Source organism: Prionailurus bengalensis, chromosome C1 (assembly GCF_016509475.1).
Source record: "Prionailurus bengalensis isolate Pbe53 chromosome C1, Fcat_Pben_1.1_paternal_pri, whole genome shotgun sequence".
Taxonomy (NCBI): Eukaryota; Metazoa; Chordata; class Mammalia; order Carnivora; family Felidae; genus Prionailurus; species Prionailurus bengalensis.
This window is the reverse complement of record NC_057345.1, coordinates 189,067,067-189,093,054: the sequence shown is the minus strand read 5'-3', so window position 1 is coordinate 189,093,054 and position 25,988 is coordinate 189,067,067. Positions and strand designations below refer to the sequence as shown.

Genomic DNA, 25,988 nt, shown 5'->3' with positions numbered 1-25,988 from the left:
TTTTAATTGTCTCATTGCTAGATTGAGATTAATCTTTTAAGAGCAAGCATGCATGCACATGTGCACATGCACACACACACACACACACACACAACCTTTTTCTTCTTCACTTCCCCAGCTGTGTTTTTCTCTGAGCCAGTGGCAGGTGCTATAGGAGGGAAAAGGCATCTTTCAGCAGGAGGCTCCTGTAACAAGTGACTGCTTCTGCCCTTGTAGAGTTTTATATTCTCTTGTCTGTCTGTAGAAATAGGATGGGAATGAGAACTTATTAGTTGCAAGTATGTGGACAGACAGTTGACTTTCAACTTCTACCACTTTGGGGTTAATAGGAATAGAGGCAAGGACAGACACTGAGACAGCCATGACTTTGGCTGAGGTAGGTTCAAGGAGTCCTAATCTCATTACCTGGGTTGGGTTCTTGCTGGCAAGTCAGGTGATGGAGAGAATGATAATAATAGTAGCAGTTAACACATACTAAGTACTAAATATAGGAAAAGAATTATACAAAGTATTTTATGTGCAATAACTCACTTAATCCCCACAATAGTCTTATGAAGGGATTATTCTTATCCCCAATCTACAGGTGAGGAAACTGAGCCTCAGCAAGATCAAATAACTTGCCTAAGATCACAACTGGAAAGTGGGGTTAAACCCAGGCGGTCTAATTGCAGTATGCGTGTGCTTGAGTACTAGGCAAAAAAGGGGGTTGTCAGTCCTGTTGCCACCTTCGACTGGACTTTGTTACTTTCTAAGATAAAAGACATGAGGAAGTGATGGTCGCCATGCCTCAGTGTTCTTAAATGAACTCTGCATGATTAGGGTTACCCATATTAACAAGAAAGACGTTTGGCTTCTTACCGCTGAGATCTGCCTTTCTATTGGGGAAGGCCCCTCCATAGAATGTAATGTGGGATTTGTCACTCAGGAGCCAAGAATGATCGATGCAGGCATGCCCAAAGGCCCTTCTGGAGGTTTGCTGTATTTTTTCATTGTGGCTCTCCTTTGAAGTGTGTATACGAGGGTGATTCTCTATTGATGTGTCCTGGGGAATGACAGATACACATTCCTGTAAACAGGCTTTGTAAAGGAATAGAGCAGGTTCCTTTAACAGTCAGACCTTGTGCTAGACTGTAGTTCCAAGGAAGAAATCTCCTTTGCAGCCTAGGAAGAAAAACATGGTTGTAATAGCAAGATCTCAAATGTTGTTTGTTATAATAAAACATTTTACTATTCATAGAGGAGGAATGACCTTTAACCATGCCTGACATATAGTACTTTCTTTTTCTTGCATATAGTGCTTTCCTGAAAAAAAATTTAAAAAACAAAGCTCTATGATCCTTATCTCTATGCATTGTAAAAGGTCTCTCCCTTTGCCCTTCTGCCATGTGGCACCTCTCTTCTCCCCCTTTCCAGCTCACAGTGACCTTCTTGTAAGTCAACTGAGCTTGAAGATAGGAGCATGTGTTGTCTATATTGCTCTGAACCACTGTCATCTTACGCGCGCGCGCGCACACACACACACACACACACACACACACCTTAGAGTTTAGAAAGCATTTTTACATTTTAATGGATTTAATCCTCATGGTAGCTAGTGAGTATGTATGATAACAGCTCCATTTTACAAAATAAGTAATTCAGGCTCAGTCAGTTACGTTTCTTTATCAGGCTCACCACAACTAGTCATATCCGGGATTCAAACCAAGGCTTTTCCAACTGTAAGGCCAAGAGCTCTTTTCTAGAAGACTCCAGTTGCCTAGATGGGGCAAAGAGTGTAGGGAGACTCTGTGGTTAAAGAAATTTGGAAAACCATGTGTTAAAGTTAAACCAGCTACTTCACCTATAGAACTTCCCCAAATGGTTTATATTCAAATGTGTCCTGTGACTTTCTGGGAGGAGGATATGGTATGCAGCGTTTCCCAAATGTATATGGCCACAAAATTCTTTTTTTCATTGAGCAGCTGGCAGTGTTCCACATGTGACCCTTTGGAAAACAGTGGTCAATAGGCTCGAAGTACTCTTCCCTTCTCTGGATGAACCCCAAGAAATGGTGAAGGGAGGGAGTATCCCCTCTGGAGTCAAGAAGAACAATGACACAGGGGAGCCTATTAGAAATGGTACCTCCGCCTGGGTTTCATCTTCCTGGCATGGCTGCTTCCTGAGTGGCAGCAAGTGAATCCCCTGGCTGTGATTCTTGGCTACACAGCCCTCGTCCATGCGTCCACCAGTCCCAGCTTCCCCTTCATCCAGGCCCTGCTGACCTGCAAAGGTGAACAGTGCATCAGCCTTGTAAAGCCAGAGATGGGCATGGTACTGTTAGCTGCTTCCAAACTGCCTCCCTTCTTGCTCCTATGAGCAAAAGTGTTGATCAAGGCCTTTGTTCCCCTTCCTTTCTTGTTTCTGCATTTCTGCTTGTGCTTATATGGAGGTTGGCTTACAGCCAGGTCTATAGAACAGAACTTCACTGGGATCCAGGAGGCTCAGGATTGAGTCTTCATTTCTTGGACTCAGTTTCCTCCTCTGTAAAAGGGGGATACTGATTTCTTTTGCCTTTGCTTCCTTACAAAGTTGTCTGGCACTCAAAGAATGAACATGCTGGCCCTTTGCAAACTGTGAGGGACTGGAGGGTAACAGTGGTGTGATTATGGTGGGCTGACCAGCAGTCCTGCTCTGTTGTCATTGAGATGTTCAGTCTGAAGCACTTGATTTCCTGGGCTGTCTGCTGGTTGTTTACTTGTGGAAAAGCCTTTGCTGAATGCTCTGTGATGGACGGCTGCTCAGCTCTCTGAACTTACCCTGTCTGTGCAACCCTCAGGAAGGATCTGAGTCAACAGATGACTCCAGCATAGTTAACAAATCTTTCATCGATGGGGTAAAGGGTCCTGCAGCTATTTTCATCACTTACTCAAGGTAGATTTATTGCTGAAACGATCTGGCAAACCTTCCTTGTTGGAGCCGTTTTAGCAACACCTCTACTCTTGGCATGCCTCTGCATAGAACAATGTGAGGCTGACTTTCAACCAGGGGCTCTGGAAGCCTTTCAGGGGCCCTGTATATGTTGGAACTCCAGACTTCTGGAGGCTCCCAGCCAGCCTTACCTTCCCTCTTTACCCCCAACCCTTGTCATTCCCTTACATCATTCCCATCCTTAGTGTCAGTGGGTCAAAGGCCAAATGCCCACTCAATAGGCTACTCCCTCCCTCCAACTCTCCTTCCTCTGACCATTGGCTCCTGAGAGCTTCTCTGGGGTCTGAGCCAAAGCTGAGAATGTTGGTGGAACAGAGGCAGACTCAGGCTCATGTTTAGAGGGGTCTGCTCAGGTTTTAGTGGCCCAAGAAAGCCTCATGAGCCCTGGGACCTCTCAATCTGAGGAGGCCCAGGGCCACATTAGGTCTGCCCCCAAGAGGACCTCAAGTCCATACAGAGTGTGGCACTAAAGACCTTTTTGTGTGTTCTAGAATGATCCTTTGGAGCCAAGCCAGACTTCAGGTCCATTCTTCCTGGTCAGATTCACCTGGAACCAAATATATTTCTGAGAGTAGGGGAAGTGAAACTCTGGCCAAGTGGCCACTCGCTTATATGGTAAACTGTCTAAACTGGGGCAGAGGGCACTGTAGGTAGGGGGATATGGAGAAGCATTCTTCCCTTTGGCTGTATTCTAGGTGATGTTGAATATATGACTCAATCTATGCAAGGGAAACCAAGATTTTTCTCAATAAACATCATCTCTGGCTCATTTGCTTATGCTTAATAGAAACAGGTGTGCAAGGAAGGTATTGGAATTTCAGTTGTTGAAATAAGACCACAAAACTTGGTCTCTCTGTCTCAAAATATGAATCCAGATTATCCAAATAATGTGAATTTGGTTAACAATTTAGAGGTCTTAGAGAGCCTTATTATTATTATTATTATTATTATTATTATTATTATTTTACCTCTTTTGTGATTTTTAACAACAACACAGAGAGGGTGGAATACCATTACTCCATTTTACAGATGAGCAAACTAAGGATGCAGGGAGCATAAGTGATGTGACCAATATCACATTGTTGGAGGAATCTTAGATTTGCAGCTGGGATTTTCCTACTTTTCCAAATAAAGTGGAAAAGAGAGGGAAGCCAAGGGGAGATGAAGTTAAAACCAATAAAACAATCAGTCAGCATTCAAGTTACAGCCTCTGAGCTGTTTTTACTTCTTTACAAATTGATTTTTGATCCTTGCGATTTTGAGCATTTGAGCATTGCAATTAGTTAGTAATTATGCTTGAAAACACAAGGCAGGGAGGTCTAGAACTAACATTTATTGAGCACTTACTATGTGCCAGATACTACTTTATGCCATTTAACTCCAACATCCAACCCTATGAGGTGAAGGTGGGTGTGGTCATCTCCATTTTATAAGTGAGGAAACTGAAGCCCAGAGAGGTCACATGGCTTGAGATCTGGTGCTAATGGTCACATGTTTAATTATAATTCTATATGTCCTCTGTTTTCTTCCTGCTTATTACAACTCCTTGGCATATGGGATTAATTAAGGAAATCGCTTGATCCCTTAGGTGTGTAGTGTTGATCCACTCCCAGAATAAAAGTACTGCAGTCCCCAGTCCAGTATTTATAGACCCTAGGGGGGCGCCTGGGTGGCTCGGTCGGTTAAGCGTCCGACGTTGGCTCAGGTCACGATCTCACGGTCTGTGGGTTCGAGCCCCGCATCGGGCTCTGTGCTGACAGCTCAGAGCCTGGAGCCTGTTTCAGATTCTGTGTCTCCCTCTCTCTCTGCCCCTCCCCTGTTCATGCTTTGTCTCTCTCTGTCTCAAAAATAAATAAACGTTAAAAAAATTTTTTTTATAGACCCTAGGGCATCAAAGTCTAAGGATATTAACTGGAGACAGTAAGATTTTGCAGAGTGCATAAGGCAATGTCAAAATTGGGTGTTACCTGGGGAAGAACCCATTCCCAGGACATGGGTGGCCCAGAAACTTGATCTCTTCAGTGTCCCAGAATCAATTGGTCTGGATGTTGACCCACATTAGCAAAGTGTAGAGTGACTCTATACACCAGTGTATTAATTTACAAAGAGAAATATAATTGCCTGACCAGCATATTTCCTATAGATGAGCTACATGTGGACAAGGTTATGACCAAAATTCCATGGTTCCAGAGTCAAGTCTTAAGGGTGGTGTATGGCAGGAATGTTTAATGGCACCAGGCTCTGAGGACCTGCCACATTCTTCTCCATTCATTTGATAGACCAGATATTCTACTTATCCTGGCCAGATCTTTTTCCAAGGACAGGGCTCAGGTAGGCACTACCATAATTTCTGGAAAAGTACTTCTTCATTTCAGAAAAATTAGCTTCATATGATGTTAGTCTCTTGTTCTTACCTTCTCTTTTCTCAAAAACCCTGGCACTAGACAATGCCTTATTCTTTGTCCATTAGTGCTACCCAGTCATCTTTTCCTATTTCTCCTTAGTAAAGGCAATTTCTGGCTCTTTTAATGCTGCAAGTTCCCAAGAATATTACTGATAAGTAAAATGTTCATAGCACTGAACAACTTACAGACAATTCACAATAATTTTCTGTACACTAATGAGGCAAGTCTCATCATGTTCATTACAGAGATGAGTAAACAGAAGTTCAAAGAGGTTAAGTGACTTACTCAAGATCTTACATTTAGTAAGAGAAAGGACAGACATTGCTCCAAAGCCTGAATTTTTTCTTATAACATTGCCACAAAACCATAGAATTAAAGAATATTAGAGTAGAATAGGCTTAAGAAATCATCTAAAATCTAGAGTCTAGACTTGCACTGTTTAATACAGTAGTCAATAGCCACATGTGGCTGTTTAGATGTAAGTTAGTTGTAAGAAGGTAAAATTTTAAACCTCAGTTTTATAGTCACACTACCTACATTTCAAGTGTTCAATAGCTGCATGTGGCTAATGGCTACTAATGGCTACTAATTGGATATAGCACGTATTATAGAACAATTTATCATTACAGGAAGTATGTTTGGATAATGCTGGTCTAGACTCTAAAGACAATGAAACCCAGGATCCCTAGAACTTATTTTGGTGAACTCCATTTTAAAGTGTTAAAAATTCAAATATTTGAGATCTGGTCATAAAATCAACATGTACCTTGTTCAAAAGATTTTCCTTGTTGAATCCAAAATGAAGGGAAGACAGGCAAGAGATGGTATTTCGGGGGTACACCTGAAAGATCCTGTTGTGGCCTGAGATTCTTTGGTACATTAAGTTGACTGTCCTGGAGCAGCACAGAATCCTTGATGTATCCTAAAGAGTATTGGTAGAGTTATTGGCCAGGAGTTATTGGTAGAAAGAGTGGTCACCGGTCCAGAGGTCTTGGAGATAACTACAAGGTTCCCCACTTGCACTAGTCTTGGCCTTGGACATTGCCCATTAGAGAAGACAGTTAGTAGATGGGAGGGATTAAAAATCAGATAGAACCCATAGAGGGTTCTCTGTTCAGTGTCTTTCATGCTTCTGGTCCTGTGCCACATATGTGTTTCTTCCACTTCACCATTCCCAAGAACTGGGTCTCCCTGGTGGAAGAAACATGGCTGCTTCTTTGGGTTTGGGTAAAAGGCTCCTCCTGCTTCAGGGGGAGAATCTAATGGTTTTTACTGGATGTATCCTACTTGCTACGTAGGCCCCATGATTCTCCATTCAGTCATTCTACAATTATTTATTGGGGGTTACCACTGCTAGGCAGTGGGATAGACACAGAAGAACCAGACATAGGCCTCTTTTAAAGGCACTAATAGTCTGTTGGAGAGATGAAGCTCTTCTGCGTTCAATTGTTTGGCCCCAAATGTTGATGTGATATAAGGTCAGAAAATAAGGAGCTCAATATTGGCTAGAGTTGTCAGAGAAGCATTTGTAGAAAATGTGGGTCTGAAGGGTGTGGAGGGATTATCATTGGGGTGGAAATATGGGACCAAAGAACATACTGGGATTATAAAGGTAATGAGCTCTGAGATGTGATGGAAGGGGTAGCCGAGGCCATTGGTCCAGTGATCTCATACTGCAGTATTGCTATTGTTCCCCCAACTTGAGGAGACATTTTCTTATCTTAAGAGGAGTTATTGTCCTTGAAGATGTTTGGGCCAGGCTCTGAGGCAGTGGTCTGCTCTGTCCTCTGCCCCACCCAAAGATAAACATATCTTTAGTTAAGAGGCTCTTTCTCACAAGTGTTAAATAAATGGAACTGCCTGCAATGCTGGGCCTGCCATGAAGGTAAAACCTACTGGACAAGCCCACACCTCATCTTCCTTCAAGTCATCACTCATTGGGGAAATAGTTGTTTTCTCTCCTTTTCCAAGGTAAACCTATAAAGTAAGAAGAAAGTCAGTCTTCTTGTGGTCCTGTTTGTGCTGAAGAAATGGCAAACATGCAGTGGGCACTGGCAAATCCTACTTCTCACTCCTCTCATCCCCAGTAGGTTTGCCAAATAAAATATGGGATGTCCAGTTAAAATTGAATTTCAGATAAACAATGAATACTTTTTTAGCAGAAATATGTACCAAATGTTGCAAGTTTTACTCTGTGTGTATGTATCTATCTGTGTGGGTCTCTGTTTATTTGCTAAATCTCTGGCAATTCGAATCCCCAGTAGTTTCCTGTTTTCATTTTCAAGCCTTTACAGAGTGCATTTGGGGTCTCTGTTCAGCAGAAGGGTGTCCATCTCCTAAGTGGATGATGCTGGAGAGCTGCCATCTTTAAGAGGAGGAAGCCTAATATTTCTACTTCCTGGAGGATCTGGGATCACCTCAGAATGGGAACTAGGGAATATTGGGGTGAATGTGGAGCTGGCGGTATGAGGAGATCTGCCTTCTGGTCCCAGCTTTGCTTTTGGCTGAATGACTTTGGGCAAATTATTTTGTCCCCTGGGCCTCTTTTCTTTATCTTGTAAAAGAGAGGGATTGATTGGAGGATCTGAAGTCTCTGAGTAGAGAAGGTTGGGAAGAAAATTCTGCTTAGAATGTACAGTGTGAAGGTCCTAAGGGGAGCTAGAGAGAAGGCAAAACTTCAGGCTGTATGTTCCTCTGCAAATGTTGGGGAGGACAAAAGGTAAAAGGTATGATAGAGGCTCTCAGCTCCCAAGCTTGAGCACCTTTGCCTTAACACAAAATTGGACCTAAATTCTGATGTTTCAGGACTTGATGGAAAAAAGACTCTCACGACCAGAAGGCAGGGCAGCTCAGGATGTATGTCCTCCCACTGCCCCACTGACCTGCACATTGGAGCCTGTACATTGTGTCAGGGGACCATGTCCGCAAGAGGCCTCGGAGGTATCTCTTGGCTGAATACCCAGGCTGCATCTGCCGTTGGGCCTGGCTCTCTGGTTGGCTTCGGAAGTGGAGGTATGGTTGCCAGGTTCTGTCCTGCTCCCTCTGTGGGGACACCATGGAAATAGCATGGCTGCTGAGCCCTGAGCCTCCCAGTGATACAGGCTGGTTAGCACAATCCTCATCAGTACACTGGGAGACTCCTGGAAGGTGCCTAAAGGCACAGATGTCTCAGCCAACAGACATAAACCAAGAGCCCACAGAGCAAAGCTCTGAAAGGCCCCTGTAGATTTTCAGTTGGAAGGAGAAGGAGAAATGAGAAATTCCAGACCCCATCTTGAGACAAAGCATCAGAAAAGAATAAAGAGCTTCAAAAGAAAACACATTACTTAGTTCAGCCTGTGGAAAGAATTTTAGCACCTTAAAAAGTGGCCCTGTAGGGCAATGGGAAAGTCAGCTCAACAAGTCAGCATCAGCATTTAATGTTTGCAATATGAATAATGGAACAGACAAACTATGTTCATGTTAACGGGAAGCCTTGCATTTTGAAAATATCTGGCTCTGCTGCATTTCATTTCAGCCCAGGAGAATTTTCTGGGAACCTACCTGCCAAAGTCAGTTCCACTGTGCAAGACATCATGTGGAATAAATGTGAATAAGAACATCTTACACTTGGCCGGGGATATATATTCTACAGAGAACTTTCACCTCATTATAATCCTTTAATGTGGATGAGTTAATACTATAACTACTTAAATGATGCAGAAACTCTCTAACTATGATCAGTTAAGCACAAGAATAGCAAACATGAGGACTTGTGTTGACATCTATCCTCCTCCCCCTTGTCTGTGGTAGACATCACCAATCAATCATGACATTCTTGACTGATGAACAGTTTGTGACTTGAGTCCTTCTCTTAAAGAATTTTTTAAAAACAGGCATAATTAAGATACAATAACATGCACAGGGCTAAAATGTTCAGTTTAATAAAATCTGACAATTGTATACACCTCTGTAACCATCACACAAAAGAAAAATATAGCCCAGAAAGATCCTTCATGCCACTTCCTGGTCAATTTCTCCCCACCCATCAGGTAATCACCTTTGTCAGGTGAGGTCAGTAAGCCAGTGGCCTGAGCTACTTTGCTGTATCCTGCCAAAATTTATCAAAGAAGGCTTATGTTTAAATTTTAAAAAGTAGGAAAAAAGAAAAAAAAATGTGATGGAAATATAGAACGTGCCTGATGTAGAGAGGAAGGCCTTAGGATTTGGGTTCTTGCTCTGGTTTGCTCCAGTTCGATGTATTCAGGAGATCAAAATGCCACAGAAAGACAGCCCACAGCTGTAGCTGAGCATTCAAGACCACCAGAGACTCTTCTTCAGCTAAAGAGAGAGCTGGGAAGCCAAAGGCCATAGGATAAAGGAATATCTCTGCTGGGAAGAGAGAAACAGGTATCCAGGACATTCATTCATTCATTCATTCATTCATTCATCCATTTTATTCATTCATACATACAGTGCATCAAACAATATGTCAGGCACTGGAGAAAAAGGGACAAATAAGATTGATAACTAACAAAATAATTTGAGTAACAGAGAAAAGAAAGCATGGCTAATTACTCAATTGGTTGTCCTCTTTAGGAATTTGTAACTTAAACGAATGTTTGGAATCCAAACACAAAGCATCAACTGGTCTCTGATGTCTGAACATTTTATGTGGCAGGTACTTCAAGTGCAAAAAGACCCTGAAAAATTCAGTCCCACATACATCTTGAGGCTTTTTCCAGAGGATAAGAAAGAGAAGGATTATAGGGAGGGCAATGCCCTTCCTTGCCCTTGGCAGGGAAGCTGTAGTCAATGACATTGTCCAGCAGCAGAATGTTCAGGCCATGGGCTGCCAGGTCCATTACGATAAGGATGGAGCACTTGCCATGGGTGAGCTTGGAGAGGTTGATCTTGCGGGCCGTCTGGTCCCGGGCACTGTAGATGTGGGCACAACTCACCCCCTGGGTCCTCAGCAGCTCGCTGAGGTACTCCGCGTGGTGCTTCGTGGCCACAAGCACCACCGTCTGGTCCTGGGGCTTCACGACTGTGTGCAGCAGGTGGAGCAGCACGGTGGCTCTGGTGTCCTTGCGCCACAAGGAAGAAGGAGGTCTTGAGCTGCTCGTTGAGTTTGGCGTCCACACTGAGCCGGACGAGCACGGGCTCCGTGAGGCCCGCCCGGGGAAACCCCACCAGCAGTTTGGGCAGCATGGCCGAGAACAGGACCGTCTGGTGGCCCCCAGGGAGGCGGCAGATGATTTCCTGCCGCTGCTTGGCAAACCCCATCTCAAAGAGCCTGTCTGCCTCAGCGAACACTGCATACTCCATGCTCTGCAGCTTCAGGTTCATCTCCACAGCCACATACACCAAGCACCCAGGGGTGGCAATGATTATGTCGGGATTTTCATGCAGGGCTGCAAACTGGCCTTTCTTCTTGTCCCTGCCCAGGATCAGGCAGTCCTGAGGCAAACTGATTCAAGTTCTCTCTCATTCCATTTTTTCATTTGGTCATGTAGTTGTCTTTACTGAGCACCATCTTTGTGCCAGGCACTGTGGTAAGCCCTGGAATATGGAGCCATTAGATCTTTCTGGGTGAATTGGAACTTCATTTCCTCCGTGTAAATCTTTGCTTCAAATGACTTCTCTCTGCCACAAGACTGAGCCTCCTCTGAGAGTCTGTGGGCCCTATGTAGATAGCATGATACACATGTTGATCTGGACAAGAGCCCCTTATTGTTTCTCTTTCATGGGTATTTTTGAAGTTATCAGCTTGGTTCTGGAGCTTTACTGGGAAGTTTGCTAAATGGGGCAGGGTGTTGCCAAGAAGAGTTAGAAAATCCTTTGTCCTGGAATTTGGGGTATTTAGATACATTTTTGCCTGTAGTTTGAAAGCTGATCTTGCCTCTGTATTAGTTTCCTATTGCTGCTTTAACAAATTACCATATACTTAATGGCTTTAAACAATAAAAATTTATGATCTTATAGTTCAGGAAGTCAGAAGTTTAAAATAGATCTCACTGGGCTAACATCAAGGTGTTGACAGGGCCCTATTTTCTGTGGATGCTCTAGTGGATAATCTGTTTCTTGGCATTTTCCAGTTTCTAGAGGCTCCTTGCTTGTGACCCCTTCTTCCATCTTCAAAGCTAACAAAGTTGGGCTAAGTCCTTCTCATGCTGCTCTCTCCTGGTTCTCCCTTTTGATTCCTTCTTCCACTTTTAAGGATCCTTGTGTGTATACTGAGCCAGCCCTGATAATCCAGGATAATATCTTTGTTTTAAGGCCATTTTATTAGCAACCTTAATTCCATCTCCAACCTTAATTTCCTTTTGCCACTTAACCTAATATATTCATATGTTCCAGGGATTAAGACATAAACAACTTGGAGAGTCATAATTTTGTCTAGTACAGTTTCTTTAAATTTTTTCTAGTTTTCTGGTTTTTCTTAAGTTTCTTAAATCATGCCTGTGAAGTTGGTTGGTAAATTTCACATCTTATTGGATGAACTGATGCAGTGAGAGAGGCCCAGGGCTTGCTTAGGGCTACCAAGAAGACAAGTCAGGGTTGAATCTATTCACTCATTTCCAAGGTGTGGAGTCTACGGCCATACCACCCTGAACGCATCCGATCTCATCTACTTTCGGAAGCTAAGCAGAGTCAGGCCTGGTTAGTACTTGGTATGGGAGTCCAAGGTGTGAAACAATATGTTAAGTAGAAAAAAGCAAGATACAAGAGAGAATGTAAAGTACAATTATAATCTTATAAAAATATATAAGTATATAATCATGGTGGAAAGACTAGAAGAAAATATATTAAAATTCTAATAACAGTGGTAATAGAGTGTTGGGCATAAGATTACAGCTAGTTTTTTTCTTCTTCCTTTTTAAAAATAAAATAGGGGTGCCTGGGAGGCTCAGTCAGTTAAGCGTCCTACTCTTGGTTTCAGCTCAGGTCATGATCTCAAGGTCTGTGGGATTAAGCCCTGTGTTGGGCTCTGTGCTGGCAGTGTGGAGCCTGCTTTCTCTCTCTCTCTCTCCCTATCCCTCCCTGGCCCTCCCCCACTCACATGCACTTGCTCACTTGCTCTCAAAGATGAATAAATATACTTTAAAAAATCAGCAGTGGTTAGATTATATTAATAAATGGAAAACATGTTAAAAATTAATTTGTTGGGGCGCCTGGGTGGCGCAGTCGGTGAAGCGTCCGACTTCAGCCAGGTCACGATCTCGCGGTCCGTGGGTTCGAGCCCCGCGTCAGGCTCTGGGCTGATGGCTCAGAGCCTGGAGCCTGTTTCCGATTCTGTGTCTCCTTCTCTCTCTGCCCCTCCCCCGTTCATGCTCTGTCTTTCTCTGTCCCAAAAATAAATAAACGTTGAAAAAAAAAATTAAAAAAATTAATTTGTTTTATTGCACCCACCCTCCTCTCATATGTATAATCTCAGTTCCTTCTCCAACATTATCCTGGACCTCTAACTGCCAGAAGTTACTATAAAACCTAAAAGGAGACAGAAGGGAGCTGGGAAGGGAATTTCTGGAACAGGGAAATGAGTGACAGCAGGAGGCTGGCTGTGATGTTTTCAAACTTTTCAGGTCTGCCTTGGCTTTGCCAATCAACTCCAGCTCTGGTTTCTTCTGAAATGAGTAATTAGTGTGCAGAGTGGCCTATTATCTACACTCCACTAGAGTGCTTCCTCTAACAAGGGACTTTCTCTGGCCAGCCATGTTCCCAGTGCTCACCGGTCCTCCATGTGCAGAGGAGAAAAGGGGACCCCAGCACCTGTCCCCATCCTTGCACTGGCTGTCATGTCCACCCTGGACCCAATGATGGTAGGTGACGGTTTGCAAAGAATGGAAGGAGCTGGTGCAGGCTGTGTTCCTGCTCAGCAGATATGGGGTGGCAGGGTTCCAGGTTCCCCAGGAAAGCAAGAAAGGCCTGGACAGCCAGCCGCTTTCTTACCACAGATGGTGGCCAGTCTTTGTGTGCAGAAGTCGACAGAGGGATGAAGAGAAAAGTCCAGAAATCCCAGGACTGGCAGGCAAATCCCTGTGCAACTTGACGCCACCCTCTTTTTCCAGCTAAGAGCCATTCCTGTCTAATTTCCCTGACTGTCTTCCCTCTATGCCTTCACTTACCTATAGCTGGATAGTTACTCTACACTTATTTTTACCACAAGACTCAGCTCAAATTCCCCCTCCTCCAAGATACCACTGTGGTCACTCTAATCTGGTCCTTGACCAGATTGCACACCCTTACTGGGTAGAGGCTATGGCCTCTCCCTGACACACCCTGGCAACTAATATGTTTATCTGACAACTATTTGTTGAGCATCTGCCATATGTCAGGTACTGTTCTAGGCACTGACTAGTTAATAACTAGTCAAGATGTTAAAAAATAAATAAAACTTCAAAGGTATTTATTTATTTATGTATTTATGTATTTATTTATTTATGTATTTATATGTTTATTAAAAAATGTTAATGTTTATTTACTTTTAAGAGAGAGAGAGAGAGAGAGAGAGAGAGAGCATGAGTGAGGGAGGGGCAGAGTTAGAGGGAGACACAGAATCTGAAGCGGGCTCCAGGCTCTGAGCTGTCAGCACAGAGCTGCACGCGGGGCTCAAACTCACAAACCGTGAGATCATGACCTAAGCCGAAGTCAGACACTTTACCAAACTGAGCCACCCAGGCACCCAAATATCTATTTGTTTTAGAGAGAGAGAGAGCGAGCAAGTGAGAACAGGGGCGGGGGGACGTAGAGGGAGACAGAGCATCCAAAGCAGGCTCCACACCGTTAGCACAGAGCGCGACGTGGGGCTTGAACTCATCATTGGTGAGATCATTACCTGAGTCAAAGTCAGGGTCTGAAACCACTGAGCTATCCAGGTGCCCCAAAGTCCAAACTTTAAAAGAGAGGGTGACCACCCGTTGTTGTTGCACCTGTGCAGGTGTGACTGGAGCCAGCCTTGGAGATGCCAGGTAAGTGCAACTGGAGTAGAAGTCGGGGTGGGATGGGAAGGGAGAGATGTTCAGCCACTTGCAGCTGTGCCTGGGAAGTCTTCTCCACCTCCAGCCTGACTTCAATCAACTTTGTGTAAACACTACCATTCTCAGTCAGTTGTTTTCTCTGCAGGTTTAATTTCTGTGATTCTGTGCAAATGATACTATCTCTCTCCCATATGTCTTTGGTGATGATATGTTCCTGGATATCAAGCCATTAAAAAGAGAATCATAAAGCTGTCTGAATTTTTCCAAAGTTGCAATGTTGTAACAGGGCTTGATTCTTGGCCAAACAATTTAGCATCAAAGATTTGACGAGCCATATGTCACAAATGCAAAGGTGCAACAACTAGAATCAAAACCAGCAAAAATTAAGCTTTAGTTCTTATAAGAGCTTGGTCTGCTTGGATTTGAATCCTGGTTCCACCAGGATTACTAGCTGTGTGACTTTGGGGAAATTACTTGACCCATCTCTGCCTCAGTTAAGAAACTGTCAAATGAGCATGATAAAAGTATATACCCTACATGCAAAAAAATGAAGTTGGGCCATTACCTCACAGGATCCACAAAAACTAACTCAAAGACCTGAGTATAAAAGCTAAAATTATAAAACTCTTAAAAAAAACATAGGAGAGGGGTGCCTGGGTAGCTCAGTCGGTTAAGCGTCGACCTCGGCTCAGGTCATGATCTCACAGTTTGTGGGTTTGAGCCCCGTGTTGGGCTCTGTGCTGACAGCTCAGAGCCTGGAGCCTGGTTGGGATTCTGTGTGTGTGTGTCTCACTCTGTCCCTGCCCTGTTTGCACTCTGTTTCTATCTGTCTGTCTCTCTCTGTCTCTCTCTCTCAAAAATAAATAAACATTAAAAGAAAACACAGGAGAAAAGTTTCATGACATCAGATTTGGAAATAGTTTCTTGAATATGATGCAACTTGTGCATCAAAGAATACCATCAGCAGAGTGAAAAGGCAACCCAGAGAATGGGAGAAATTATTTACAAATTCTATATCTGATAAGGGATTAATATTCAGAATATATAAAGAACTCCTGCAACTCAAAAACAAACAAAACAAAACAGCCTTATTTTAAGAATGGACAAAGGACTTGAATAGACAGTTCTCCAATGAAGATATACACGTGGCCAATAAGGACATGAAAAGATGCTTAATGTGTCTTATCATTAAGAAAATGCAAATCAAAACCATGATGAAAGGCCACTTCACACCTGTTAAGATGGTTCTATTAAAAAAAAAACACAAAAAACAACCCAGAATATAAAAAGTATCAGTGAGGATGCGGGGAAATTGGAACACTTGTGCATGGCTGATGGGAATGTAAAATGATGCAGCTGCATCTATGGAAAACAATATGGCAATTCCTCAAAAAATTAAAAGTAAAATTACCATATGATCCAGCAATTCTACTTCTGGGTATATACCCTAAGGAGTTGAAAGCAGGGACATGAACTGATAGATATATATTTTTTAAGATTTTATTTTTAAGTAATCTCTACATTCAACGTAGGGCTCAAACTCACAACCCTGAGACCAAGAGTTGCATGCTCCACCAACTGAGCCAGCCAGACTCCCCAAACAGATAGGTATTTGTACACCCATGTGTATAGCAACCTTGTTCACAATAGCCATTCAATTTGGCTGCAATCTAAATGTCTATTAACTGATGAAGGGATAAACAAAACATGGTATATACATAGAGAACTATTATTCAGCTGAAAAAAAATGAAATTCTGATGCATGCTACAACATGAATGAACCTTGAAGACATTATGCTAAGTGAAATAAACCAGTCACAAAATACTAAAAGCATAACTACTGTATGATTCCATTCAGATGAGGTACTTAGTCAAATTCATAGAGACAAAAAGTAGAATGATGGTTGCCAGTAGCTGGTGGGGAGGGGGAATAGGGAGTTATTGTTTAATGGGTGCAGTTTTGCAAGATAAAGAAAGTTCTGGGGGTGCCAGCTGGCTCAGTCAGTGGAGCATGCAATTGTTGATCTCTAGGTTGTAAATTCGAGTGCATGTTGGGTGTAGAGATTACTTAAAAATAAAATGTTAAAAAAAAAGTTTTGGAGATGGATGGAAGTAATGGTTGTACAATGATGTGAATGTACTTACTGCCATTTAACTGTATATTTAAAATTGAATGGTAAATCTTATGTTATGCCTATTTTACAGCAATGAAAAAGTACACCCCTCATAAAGTTGTTGTGAGGATTAAATGAGATAGTAAGTATAAAGTGCTTAGAATAGTGATGGATATAATAGTGTTATGTGTTGGCCATTATAAATATTCTCAATCTAGTATACATGGGATCAGTGGATGAAGTACATAAAGCCTAGAAAAATAGAAGTCTACTGAATCATATTTATGGCTAACTATGAACATATTACCTATAACCCAGATTAATTTGATGAAAATCTGACTTGCTTTCCTAGAATTGTAAATGGTTTTAAGGCATGTTTTGGAAGACCCAGATCTCTCTCTCTTTTTAAAAAATTTTTTTTTTAATGCTTACTTATTTTTGAGAGAGAGAGAGAGACAAAGCACAGGTGGAATAGGGGCAGAGAGAGAGACACACACACAGAATCTGAAGCAGGCTCCAGGCTCTGAGCTGTCGGCACAGAGCCCACATGGGACTCAAACTCATGAGCCAGGATATCATGACTGAGCAGAAGTTGGATACTTAACCGACTGAGCCATCCAGGCGCCCCTCTCTTTTTTTTTTAAGTTTATTTTTATTTATTTTGAGAGAGAGAGAGCAAGAGCGAGAGAGAGTGAGCAAGCGGGGTAGGGGCAGAGACAGAGGAGAGACAGAATCCCAGGCAGACTCTGTGCTGTCAGTGCAGAGCCTGATGTAAGGCTGGAACTCATGAACTGTGAGATCATGACCTGAGCCGAAATCAACAGATGCTTAACCAACTGAGCCAGCCAGGCACCCCTGGAAGAGCCAGATCTCTTTTTTAAAAAGGCTGTTAAAGCAAGAGAGATAATTCTTTTCTCTGGAGCATATGGAATCTTCAAAATGAGACCCTCTGGGAGTTAGGAGTGAGGCTTTGGAATCTGTTGTTTCGATTCTAAGCCTAGCTCCACCCCTTAGATGTGTAACTTCGGGCAAGTTAATTAACTTCAAGCCCCAGTGTTTCCTCCTACAAAAAGGGGGTAAAACTAGCACCCAGATCATAGGCTTGTGCAAATTTAGTGTGGTTATGTAGATAAAATGCCTGGCATACATTAAGCACTCAATAAGTGCTGGCTATTATTGATAATACCTTTGACTTCATTGTCATGGCTGAACCATGATTTGCTCTTGATCTTTCCTAAGTACAACTACTCAGGAGCTGCTCAGATGGAGGACACTCTGCAGAAGGAGTACAGTCAAATCACTCTGTCTCCCCTTCACTGCTTTGGTGCCTACTTGACAGTTTGTTGATAACCATTCAAGCTCTGATCACTTTTTAGGAACACCATTGAACAAATAGCAGGTTATTGCAAAAGGAACTTCTTCTTCCTGATCTTTGGTTCAAAAAGTAATTTGTTATTCTTCCTACTTTTCTATATTTTTCTATTTTGTATGATGAATCATTATGTTTAGAACAGAAAAATATATTTCTCACAATATTACTTGAAAAATAGTAGCCTGAAGATGCCTTCATGGCTTGGACATTGGCTGAAAACACCAAATGAAGAGTTAGGAGCATTCAGTATTGAGATGTGGAGAAAAATTAGGCAGTGTAGAATGCATAAGGATACACTGAAAGTGGAACAAATTTGATGTTACTCTTAAACATAGCTACATGTATAAGGAAGATGGCAGAAGCAATATATCCTTGGTTGAAATCAACTATAGTAATCTAAATCCTATCTATCCCTCAATGGGACAGAGAAATGGGATGCTCTGTGAATTGAACTTTTGAAACAAATTATTTTTAACACACTATTTAATCAATGTTCCATTGTTGGATATTTAAAAAATATTGCCAGATTTACAAAATTCTAAAAATATAATAAGAAGTACTGGGGGCACCTGGCTGACTTTGTTGGTAGAGCATGTGACTCTTGATCTCCAGGTTGTGAGTTTAAGCCCCACATCAGGCTTACTGCTATCAGTGCAGAGCCTGCTTTGGATACTCTGTCCCCCTCTCTCTCTGCCCCTCCCCCATTTGCACTCTCTGAAAAATAATTAAAACGTTAAAAAAAAAGACAAAACAAACACACTCTTTGTAACCAAATAAAAATAAAAAAACATTTAAAAAATATGAAATACTAAAATAATGTGAAAATTATTTAATATTTCTGATGATTTGGGAAGTACTTTCTCTATGCTTTGCTTCTGCTATGTTTCAAGAGCATCATTATTACTATCATTTAGATGCTACCCTACTACCCCAAACTATGGTTATTTAGGTTTTATAGCTATATGATTACTGAAAAAATTTTTTTAAATTTTATTTATTTATTTTGAGAGAGACAAAGGAAGGGCAGAGAGAGAGGGAGAGAGAGAGCCCGACTCAGGGCTCCAACTCATGAAATCATGAGATCATGACCTGAGCCGATACCAATAGTCAGATGCTTAACCATCTGAGCCATCCAGATGCCCCACTATTTGATTTCTAAATACTGAGAGGCTGAATGAATTAAAGCCCTTGGGAAAAATGATTATCACTTTAGGAATGTTTTAACAATATTTTCTTTGAAAAACAAAGCAACATATTGTGTGTATCTAGAAGTGTGAGAACTCTGACATCTAATCTCTTGATTTAGCACTTATCTTTGCTCATTAAGAGTTGGGCCATCAAGACAGCTAAAGAGAAGGGGCACCTCAGTGGCTCAGTTGGTTAAGTATCAGACTCTTGATTTCGGCTCAGGTCATGGTCTCAGGGTCATGAGATCAAGCCCAGCATTGGGCTCCACACTGGGTGTGGAGCCTGCTTAAGATTCTTTCTCTCTCTCTCTCTCTCTCTCTCTCTCTCTCTCCCTCTCCCTCTCCCTCTCCCTCTCTCTCCCTCTCAACCTCCCCCACAAGTGCTCTCTCTCTCTCAAAAAAAAAAAGCAAAAAAAAAAAAAAAAAGAAAGAAATTTAAAGAATAAGTGTATGTTGAGCTATAAACCCAAACACACTGCCACTGAATGTCATTAGATCCATATATGGAACTGGAGATAATGTGAGATGCTTTAAAAACTTAATTGCACCTCCCTGTGATGGGCTCTATTATTACAGGTCTGAATGAGCTGGAATTTTGCAGGTTTCCTGATTCACAGTTCAGCCAGTATAGATCCTTCTGTAAGCAGCCCTACTCTGTCAACTATCTCCCCTTCCCTCCCACCCCCATTTTGGTTCTTTTACTTTGAGTGTGGTGTTTTTAACTCTTGAACTATATACTATTTTGATAAGGAAATACTGACCCTGAGGAACAGATAGTGTGGTGATTGGTGGGCCTAATTTACAGTACTATTTCTATCTCATTTCCCTTCCTGATCTCATCTGGCTCTTGAAGGTCAACCTCACTCTCTGTCACTGTCTACTTCCTTCAAAGTTATAGATTTTTACTTTAAAATTTTTTTATTTTATTCATTTTTTTAACAGGAGGAAATCTGATTTAATTACATATGTACAGGGAATCCACATAAACATGAAAGATGACCCATAGATTTAAATTTAATTTTTAAAATACCATGACTTCATAAAATTCTATGACTTAAAAAATTAATGTTTGGTAAAAATGTATGTATGAGTAAAAATATGACTTTTAATTCCACCACCCATCGTTAAAATTTGACATGTATCCCCCTACTTATATAACTAATTTTTAAAAATTGGAATTACATTAGAGAGATGATGTTTTCTATATTGCTAGTCTTGAATTCTGGTGCAATTATCTACATGACTGTATAATCTTAAGTGAATGACTCGAACTCTCTATGCTTTAATTTCCTCACCTCTAAAATGGGATAATAATAGTACCTACCCTCAGGACTTATGGGAAGCATACATGAGTTACATACAAAAAGTACTTAAAGCAGTGGCAGGAACATAGTAAATACCCAAAAAATGTTAAAGAACTTTGGTGTTTTTATTATATGAATATTACTTTGTAACCTGACTTAAAAACATACTGTGGATATTTTCTCATGTTCTTCATGACTACTACATGACTTTATTGCCCAACCCCAAATCCATTATATGACTGTACTATAATTTATTTAATTGATGTTTCATTGTTGGATGTTTATTATTTTCAATACTTTGTATAGTAATAAATAACCTGTAGTAAACATTCTTGTGCATAAATCTTTGGGCACATCTCTGATTATTTCCTAAGGCAAATTCCTAAAAGTAGAATGCTAAATCAGAGTATTATATAGGCTTTTGCCAAAATGCCCTTCAGAAAAGTCTTGTGAATGTGTGTTCCTAATGTATGAGATGGCTTATTTCCCCAGAGCCTTCCCAGCACCGGATATTATGATTTTAAAAGCTTCTTGCCAGTCTGTAGGTTTCATAATCAGATGGTGGTCTACAGTTCACAAAGCTGTCCTCTTCCAAGCTGTTCATTTTCTTTAATCCCAGATCCCTTCAGGTTGCTCCTCCTATTTCAACCTACAATGACCTTTAATCTTTTTTTTTTAATGTTTATCTATTTTTGAGAGAGAGGGAGAGAGAGAGAGAGAGAGAGACAGAGCATGAGCAGGGAAGAGGCAGAGAGAGAGAGGGAGGCACAGAATGCAAAGCACGCTCCAGGCTCTGAGCTGTCAGCACAGAGCCTGATGCGGGGCTCGAACCCACAAATAGGGAAATTATGACCTGAGCGAAGTCGGACGCTTAACTGACTGAGCCACCCAGGCACCCCAATGTCCTTTAATCTTAAATTTCTACACTGTAACTAGTTCTTTTCTTTCTGATTTCTTCACACCATTTCTCTTCTACCCATTTGGTGGTAGAATACAGTGTTCTGTTTCGTTACAGGTGTGTGTTATGTATCTGGTTAAGTGGGTACCACAGGAAGACAGGAACTTCCCTTTTTCACTGAGCCCAAGTCTAACCCAAATGAAGCCATCCCCAAATAGACTCTTCTACTTTACAAAGTAAAAATATCCCTGCTTCCTGAAATATTTAAGCCATATTGACAAGTGTCTGAAAGCTGTGGAAGGTATTCTTACTCTTGACAATAAGTTAGCCTATACAGCAGGGTCCAACCAGGAAAAAGAAACCACTCAAGTATTTAAACACAGCAAAAATTTAATTCAGGGAGTTGGTTGCACTGGTGATTAGAGAGCTCAGAAGCCAGAAATATGGTGAAGCAACACTGATATTTGTAACATCAGGAAACCAGCACCATCCCTGGGCTCAAGGACAGAGGGAGGAACAGGTAGGGTCAGCTGGAGGAACCTGGTGAAGAGTCACACTGGGCCTGTCTGTTGGGAGCTGGACCACAGAGGTGATGCAAGTGTTCCTCACCACCTGCAGATAGAATGGAAGGGAAGAAATATCTTGGCTTTTCTCTTCTCTCTCTCCAGTCTCCTTCCAGTGTCTCCCACTGGCAAATTCAATTAGAAGCCAGTTGACACAGATGTTTGTGGAATTATATATAGTCTGTGGTCAACCCTACTTTTGTGTAGAGCAAAGTAAGTTAAAGGTGAGGAATGAATGTGAGGGCAAACAGGCCAAGTCCTGGCACAGTGACATCTGGAGGCCCTTCCAAGTCCATGGACAATAGGGCACAAGTGCAAAGCATGCCTGCCCTGGAGAGGTCAGCAATCCCAGGTTTGAATTCTGGCTCTGTCATTTACTAGCTCTGAGACCTTGACCAGGTCACTTAACTCCTCTGAGCCTCAGTTCCCTCATTTATGAAAGGGGGCAAGAAAAACCATATGTCACAGAGTCACTGTGAAGATTAAATAAAATACTTCTCATACAATACTTCTCTGTATTTTGAAAGAATGAAAAGGGGCAGAGGAATCTTTCCTTTTGGAAGCTCTGCCTAGGGTGGGGTAGGTGATAAGTTGCCCAATAATGATACTGGGAGATGATGTAAGAAACACTGGAAGTATCCTACATGATCGATTTATTCATTCCACAAACATTTATGGGTACTCACTATTTTCAGGAAATGATTTAGACATGGTCCCTGCCCTCAAGGAGATGGTGAGAGATGGACAAAGTGATAAATGGCAATGCATGATTGTATGGGAATGTTCACAGAGGAGGGAGCAATGGGATATCTCTGCCTAGAGAAGTGGAGAAAACGTCACTGAGGAAATGACATCTGAGTCATATTTTGAAGGGTAAGCAGGAGCAGGAGAAGCAGATACAAAAGCATAGAGTCAGGAAAGGGCACAGAGTATTTGGGGAATGGTAAGCTATTCATATGGGTAGGGTCTCGGGTTCACAGTTCAGGTGGTGGTAAGAACAAGGGGTAGATGTGGCTGGATATGGAAGAGAAAGTCAGCGTGAAGAGCCTGGTATAGGTAGCCAATGACTTTATCCTGTGGGGAATGAGAAGCCAGCAGACTTTTAAGCTAGGGAGTGGGGGCGCCTGGGTAGCTCAGTTAAGCGACCGAGGCTTGATTTCCACTCAGGTCAGGATCTCGAGGTTTGTGAGTTCAAGCCACATGTCTGGTTCTGTGCTGACAGCACAGAGCCTGCTTGGGATTCTCTCTCTCTCTCTGCCCCTCCCCAACTCTCAATCTCTTACTCTCTTTCTCTCTCAAAAAATAAACTTAAAAAAAAACACAAACCAACTAGGGAGTGACCCAGCATCTATGGCCTAGAATTGTATAAAGTGATACATCTTCCTAGACTCTCACATGGCCTTGCCAAAGGGCTGATGCATGCACTTATATAAAGCAGGGGCCATGTGGACATCTCATAAGACGTTAGAACATATGAATCAGAAAAATGAGCACAGGGATTTTCCCTTAACATTAAATTCAGAATGGAAAAACTCATTAACTTCTGCAGATGCTGAAGGGCTCAAGGTAAATATTTAAAATGTTCTCCCTCTCATTTCCACAAAGCCAAAAACATCAGAGGTATGATGATGATGCTTGTGGCTATGAGACAGGATTTCAAGGATTCTGATGAAATGTCTGCTGGCCTGGATCTGTCTGAAGCTGAAAAGGACTTTGTATTACTCTAACGGAAAGGAAAATACAAAATGATGGTAATATAGCCCTTTATCCTTTCAGAGCCTTTTCACATACATTATCTCATTTAAGCCTTTTGACAACTGAGTGAGGCAGATGAGGCCAAGGGTACAATCCCATTATAGAGATGAAGAAATGGAGATCCAAGTGTTTTATACCTTCTCTAGGGTCTGAGAAATTATAGCCAAAGCTACAACTGGATTTCTAGACCCACAGGCCAGCATCTTCCCCAAACCCAGGACTGTTCTGCCTACCTGTCCCCTTCCATATGCCAGGATGGCTTCTTTGAGGTCCTGGAGTGTGTGCAGTTCAAAACCCAGCCTCTTCCTGTGGCCTTTGGAGCGGTAGGGGCCTTTTCTCCTCCCTTCGGGTGTCCATGCTGATAAGGCTAAACCTTCTGAGTAGAGGATCAGGGCTCCCTTTCTAGTACTGAATGTTTTAGGAAGAAAGAGGCTCCAGGTGTGCTGGTTGGCAATGCCGTCATCCTGCGGTTTGCTGACCAGGACATAATCTTCTGGGGACTTCCAGTTCAAGTAATCCTGCAATGGAAAGAAACCACCTTGATCCAAGGCCCGTTTGTAGCAATACTACTTGTGCAAGGTGTTTGACATCTTTTAGTTTTTTAAATTATTTTTAAAAAATGTTTATTTTTGAGAGAGTGCAAGCAGGAGAGAGGCAAAGAAAGGGGGCACAGAGGATCCAAGTGGGCTCTGTGCTGACAGCAGCGAGCCAGTTCTGGGGCTCAACTCACAAACCACAAGATCATGATCTGAGCTGAAGTCAGATGCTCAACTGACTGAGCCACCCAGGCACCCCGACATTTTTTTAGTGACTGATTTTCTCTGAATGCTTCCATGGTGTCACAGAACACAACCACTCTTCTTAGCAACTGGTTTTATTCTCCACACCTCAGAATTAGTAGAACCCAGAGCAGAGTTCTGTTCTGTTTTACCCTCTGCAACTTTCAGGAGAGCCATTCATGCTCAGAGTCTTAAATAGGGTAGAGTGTAGGCTACAGGCCAGTTAAAATTTCCTAGTATGCAAATAAGTAGTCAGAATCATCAAGGGCAGCAGATAACTTTGAAATTAGAGCTGGACTAGCTGGCAGTTTAGGGGAAAACCGTTCCAACCATCACTTTGACTGTACACAGGGAGAATTTCTATACATTCCAGATGCTATGTAACATTACCTAATTTGGCTATTTAAGACCCTATAAAGTAGTTGCATATCTTGTAAGTAAGTGAATGCTGCTGGCTACAGAGGTCCTTTGAAACTTTATATGTCTTTTAACATAGCAAAGGTCAAATATCACAACAAACTACGAAGACAATGGAAATCTCTGTATGATCCAAAAATTTTCAAAGAACACCACTGGATTTCTTATTCCTGGCAGGATTCAATGAAATAAAATTCCAGTACAAGGGAATTTTGCCACCTCTTTAAAATCTTCTAAAATGAGATTTATTTTTATTGTTTAAAAAAAAATTTTTTTTGGCCTATGTTAAGTGTGAGTCCTCTGGGTTGAATTTCAGACAGTTCAAGGAAGCCATTGAAATGGCATGAACATACGCAACATTTCAATCACAGAGGACAACTTCTCAAAACCAAACAGCCATCAATTTGCCTAGAACCCACATGGAAATTCTGATCTTGAACCAAACCACCTGAATTCTAGACAATCTGGAATCTCCTTCAGTCTAAAGCAAATGAGACTGTAAGTTAGTGTCCAATGGGAAGGAAGAGGGTCCCAGTGGCAATATTGATGTGCAAGCAAACTTTCTTATTTTCTTGAGTTTTACCAAGAAGGGGAAGTCTACCAGTGACCCCCACCACCTCACTAACAAACGGAACCAAAACACACATGGCTCAGCCCCAAATGGAAAAATAGAGCATTCCTTTCCCGCCCCCAAAATATGCCTTTATTCAGCTGTAAGACTTACCTCTGGTTCAAAATAGACTTCTAGCTTCTGTTTATTCTGGACCAACTTCCCATGTCCCCGGCTCAGTAGAGAGAGCGTGAACATGTTTCCCTCCTGACCACCCTTCTCAAGGGCAGTTCATCTTGGTTTTGAAGGCTGAAAACTGGTCACACCTCAAGATTTCCTGAGCTCAGCAGTGAGCCCTAGAAGACCACAAACACTGGGCCTTTTATTAAATACATTTTTCCTTCGTACAGCAGCTTCTTAATAACAACCAGCCACACAGTTTAGACAGTGTGTGTCTTTGTCGGGAGAAAAAAATAAACTGCAAACTCAGACTCCTCAAGCTCTGGATTGTCTATTCTCTGGGCAACCTCTCTCTTCTCTTTGCCTTGCCCTTGTTGTCCCTTGGTCCTGTTGCTCTGTTACCGGCTTTGTGCATCTACAGATCTGGGCCATGGCACCATCCTTCTCATTGTGAGCAGAGGTTGTTTCCTGGTTGCTATGGCAGCACAGGGAAGTGAAGTCTCTTAAACCAGCCTAGGCAAGGCAGAGACTGCTGAG

General features: G+C 42.1%; 1 protein-coding gene across 2 annotated transcripts in view; it reads right to left on the bottom strand.

The window, feature by feature from the left end:
• The window catches only part of KIAA2012 (KIAA2012 ortholog), a 109,457-nt gene extending 83,469 nt beyond the window's left edge, over positions 1–25,988 (bottom strand). The window contains exons 1-7 of one of the 2 annotated variants that reach the window (XM_043577508.1): positions 25,446–25,988; positions 23,759–24,043; positions 8,255–8,414; positions 6,139–6,294; positions 2,122–2,261; positions 859–1,042; positions 96–238 (exon numbers count right to left, since the gene is read on the bottom strand). In XM_043577508.1, the coding sequence (XP_043433443.1) occupies positions 96–238; positions 859–1,042; positions 2,122–2,261; positions 6,139–6,294; positions 8,255–8,414; positions 23,759–24,043; positions 25,446–25,529 (1,152 nt within the window). In that variant the 5' untranslated portion in view covers positions 25,530–25,988. Of the gene's footprint in view, positions 1–95; positions 239–858; positions 1,043–2,121; positions 2,262–6,138; positions 6,295–8,254; positions 9,171–23,758; positions 24,044–25,445 lie in introns of those variants that run through there. The other variant, XM_043577507.1, reaches the window with a different exon arrangement.